General features: G+C 37.7%; 1 protein-coding gene across 2 annotated transcripts; it reads right to left on the bottom strand.

Moving 5' to 3' along the window:
* Positions 1–505: 505 nt before the first annotated feature.
* LOC111898448 (uncharacterized) lies at positions 506–4,265 on the bottom strand. 2 transcript variants are annotated; one of them, XM_052765219.1, is made up of 4 exons: positions 4,066–4,265; positions 3,335–3,693; positions 936–2,902; positions 506–754 (listed from the first exon to the last, which is right to left on the bottom strand). In XM_052765219.1, the coding sequence occupies exons 2-3, from the start codon at positions 3,676–3,678 to the stop codon at positions 943–945; spliced, it is 2,304 nt and encodes a 767-aa protein (XP_052621179.1). In that variant the 5' UTR covers positions 3,679–3,693; positions 4,066–4,265; the 3' UTR covers positions 506–754; positions 936–942. The 2 variants fall into 2 exon arrangements, with proteins under 2 accessions (XP_052621179.1, XP_023750123.2); XM_023894355.3 differs by having other exon boundaries at positions 506–733; positions 4,066–4,264.
* Positions 4,266–4,835: the final 570 nt, after the last annotated feature.

Here is a 4,835-nt window from a genome sequence, read left to right as displayed (position 1 = left end):
TAAATATTCTAGCCCTGGGCTTCAAATACCATTGGACCGGCCATCGTCTCTAAATATTCTAGCCCTGGGCTTCAAATACCATTGGACCGGCCATCGTCTCTATGAGGCACATTCTTATCTCGATTTTTATTACGATGCTTGGCTGTTATTGTTCATATCGGAACTCCATAGCATTCTAGAATAACACGTACAGAAAACATGTTTTTTTATTCCATAGTTCTTTATTCTTTTAATTGGTTTTGTAAGCGACATCCCACGGGTTTGAAAATTTGGATTACGTTGATAAAAAAAATCCTATCGAGCCTTGATCCTTTGTTCTTCTTGCTAGCTTTTAATAAAATTATCACATCTATTTGATATTTCAAGAAATTTCCAAAGCAGACCCTAAACTTTTATCAACATTAAGCCCTCGATCTTTTGAAGATTTATAATCAATCCACCAACACAACATGATCATATCATGCATTTACCTTGACAAACGTGAATTTAATGCTAACCCATGAAATTCAAAAACCAGCCATGGTTCCTACTTATTTATATCTGCAGGTGTTTATCATGTCTACAAGCAAAAGCAAAACTGTACAAAATGATCATTGCTAAGATTCTTGTCTCCTAAACGATTTAAAGAAATCAATACAGAAAATACTTCTACCATAACTAAAAAACAGGCACCAAAACCACACTTGATGTCAACACGTAACAGCTGTTGAATCACAGTAACAGTTTATTCCTCCTGTCAAAAAAAAAAAAAAACCTGAACCCAAGTTAAAATCATCGCATAGATGAAAAAGAAAACTTAGACAAATACCGATGTCAATGGTACAAAAGTATAATACTTTTTGGAGACAAAAAATTGTACTTTTGTTTTTTTTTTGTTCCATTGACTTCAGTATCTGTTCTAAAAGTAAGATTTACTGTATAAATATAATACTCACTAAATTTTCATGATAACATAACTTCCTTGCAAGTCGACTTATTATGTCCGGTACCCTTACATCTACTACACTGAAGTTGCCGTTTATTTGCTTCCTGCATTCCAACTTTCTTACTAGGCGGCCGCCCTGGCGGCCGCCTAGTCGGCGGAGGGGTCACCGTCACAATCGCCTGAGAAAACCCCTCCGCCATCACCTTCTCCTCCCTCGGAATCGGATTCACCGATTCCGAATACGTCAACCGATAACTCTCAACCGTAAAATACCTCGCACAGTAATCATACGGGTCCCGCCCCAAACACCCAATAACCGCAATCGCATGACAACATGGCAACCCCGTTATCTGCCACCCTTTACAACTACAATCATAATTATTAATATCCACTATTTCAATACTATCCCCCCTAACCTCAAATTGTTCACCCGAGTTAAAAACTTGAAGTGCGCAAACTTTAATACTTTCTTTTTCTAACCTCTCTGAACTAACCGGGGTTAACCGAGTTAACCAGTGGTTAGAAGTGGCTCTTCGGTTGTAAATCAACTCCATAATCTTACTCCTAATTGTATCCACCATTTGTGTTATTGGTAATTCATTAGCATCTGAAGCCCAGTTGTAAAAAATCTCACCAAAATTCGATGTCATATGATTATATCTTGCCCCTAGGAAAAACGCGTTTGCCCAATGAACAGGTTCACTTTCAATCACCCAATTATAAGCTTCAACCGAAATACTTTTAATACTTTCAATACATTTTTGAAAATCGTCCGGTTTCATCGCGTAAGCCGCTGCGTAAAAATCATCGACAATCAACCGCTTCACTTCATGCGAAAACTTTCCGGTCAAATCGCGTATAAGTTGATCGGAAAGTGACCGGAGACAATACGCGTGGTGGACATTTTCCTCCCGGAAAACACCACACACCGCCTCTTTTATCCCCGTTTCCCGGTCCGCAACAAACGTGATCCCGTGACACGTAATCAATGCCGCCTTGAGTTGCTCCAAAAACCACCGCCAGTTATCGTCGGAAACCATGCCCACCACCGCGAAAGCCACCGGAAAAACCTCATCGTTGCCATCCGGGGCGGTTGCCGCCAGTAATGTCCCTTGGTATTTCGACTTCAACGGGACACTCCCGAGAAAAATCAACGGTCTACAATGTTGGAATCCGTATAACGAAGCGTGAAACGATAAAAACAATCGGTGAAAACTCGAGTCGTCTTTCGTGTTAAAAGTCACGCGGGACCCGGGATTTGTCTCCATGATTTGGTCACAAAAATACGGTAATTGTCCATACGCTTCTTTATAAGAACCTTGAAGTTGTTCTTTTGCAATTTCTTTACCCCTCCACGCTTGGAAATAATTTAATTGAACACCATATTGTTCTTTAATATCGGTGACAATATCTTTGGGTTTATAATTTGGGGACACTTTTAGTTTTTCTTTAATAACACCCGCGACCCAACTTCTTGTGGCTTGATGACCCGTTTTCACAATGGAGCCTTCGCATGTATGTGTGGGGTTCATTTTCTTGATGCATATCAATTGGGTTGTGGAAAGTCTTGAAGCGTGGATCCTCCATGGACAACCATCGGATTTGCATCGAACAGTGACACGGTGGCTATCGTTTTTTTTATATTTATACGCGAATTGATGCGCGATTGAGTATTTGCGTAGCGCGTCGCGGAAATCGGTTACGGTGTTGAAGCGTTGGCCGACTCCCGTGATGTTGTTTTGCCATTGTTGGGCGGCTTTGGTGTGTTTTGGGGTAGGGGGTAGGGAGATGGTGAGGGGGAGGGAGGGGGAGGGGGGTATTATGGGAATTTCGTCGTTGAGGTTTGCGAGGTCGTTTGGGACATCGAAAGTGGAATCGAGGAGTACACGTGGACTTATTTCGTCCATGTCATCATCCAATACGCAAGGAGTGGGGTCTGTCAGAAGTCCGGCTTCCGATAATGTTGTTCTGCTTGACCTGCAAAAAAGAATAAATAATATATTAAGTCAATCAGTTTGACTGGTTAAGGCAGTGACATAGCATTGACCGGTCAATTATGTCACTGCCTTAACCGGTCAAAAATTGGTCAAAGTGACCCGAATAAAATAAAGTTAGAAAGCACATAGCCTATAACCTACAATAAAAAGTTAAATGACCTAGATGGGACAAATGAAGAAGGTTTGTTACCAATATGATAATAAAAGCTATTATTAACAAAATGATCTAACTCTTTAGAATAAAGCAGTTTAGTTGGGCAACTTCTAAAACCCATTTGAGCCATTCCCTTTTTAGCTAAACTAGACCTATTAGCAATAAAGTATAACTCAAATCAACCCTAAAATATATCTCATCTATTTTAGTCAATAATATAAAGAACAACAGAATGAGTGATGAAAAATTGAAAATTACCTACTGGCAGGCATATTTGAAACATCTGGAACAACTTCTTCCATCATGACATACACATCAATGCTGCTAGAATCACCATGAAATTTCATCATGCGTTGAAGGTCTTTATCATTGGAGATTGTGATAAGTGTCTTCCTGTTTCCAGGAAGGAAGTATTTGATAGACATGAAATTCGGTGAACAGTTAAACATCTCTGCTACCTCCATTTCGAAATCACTGTACTTTGAATTCTCATCAATATCTATGGCATGAGCATCCCCACCTTCATACGACAATGAGCCATCATCGAGAGTCTTGAATACGCCACCTAATTGGCATATCGCAATAGCTTTCTTCCCAGCCATGCCCTAGATTACGGCCTATGATACATGTATAATATGTTAATACAGAGAACGAATTCAACTTTAAAACTCCATTAACGAATTGTAAAAGCTTAGGGCGCCGACTGGAAAATACCCAAAAGTGCCATTCACGTGAAACCCTAAATTAACAATTTCTGAAAGTGGAAGTGAAGAACATATGATTTACGTTTCCAAACGCATTTCATTCACATAACTATATATCTGTAATGAAAGAGGATATGAATTGCAGATATGGCAATGAGGTAGAAATTCGCATAGACATAGAAACAAACCCTAATCGATTACGCAACAAATCGGAACAGAGTAAAGTAAGTCGAATTAATCCCATTTGACATCGAAATCTAGAAAAAATGCGAACGACAGTAGTACCTTTGAGGGCGGATTTTGGAAATTGAAACCAATGCTTGTTGTCCCTTGTTCGAGTACGAGTTTTGATGCCTAGTGAGAGAAGAATTTAGGATGAAGGAGGTGGCGGACAGGTGTCTTCGAGTTTTCATATCAAGCGGATTACATATGTCGCAAAAACATCCAAAATTCACACTGACGCAGGACATAATAAACGAGGTTGCAGAAAACGACGTAGCGAATTAACGTGGTACACAATTATTATTATTATTATTATTTTCATCAAGGAGGGATATAAATGAATGTTGGATGTCGAAAAAAAATTGTGTTCCTCATTATAGAAAGAAAGTGAAGAGAACAAAAAGATTTTTGAAGACATAGATTCCAGAAAACATAGAAAATTAAAATTTACATTTCGTTTCGGGAAATTAAATAACCTTTTATTTTTTTTTTCTATTTTTCTTTTTATTCATATAAAATGGTGATACATATTATATTTTGAAAAAATTAATTATATTTTAAAAATTAATAGGAAGATATTTAGAAAGAAAAATAGGAGGATATTCAATTTCTCTTTCATTTCTTTCGCGAATTAGAAAACATATAATAAAGAAAATTTTCTTTCCTTTCTCTTGCTTTTTATCAATATTTTCCTTCCATTTCCTTTATCTAATTTATTAAAAACTCGGGAACAAGTCATTATTACAGTAAATAACTTAACAATATTTTTTTTCAAAAATTAATTATAAAAATAAATAATAATCAAAATAATCATAATTTTTTGAGATAGCATA

This window comes from Lactuca sativa, chromosome 7, assembly GCF_002870075.4.
Source record: "Lactuca sativa cultivar Salinas chromosome 7, Lsat_Salinas_v11, whole genome shotgun sequence".
NCBI classification, from domain to species: Eukaryota; Viridiplantae; Streptophyta; class Magnoliopsida; order Asterales; family Asteraceae; genus Lactuca; species Lactuca sativa.
This window is presented reverse-complemented; position numbering and strand designations above follow the sequence as displayed.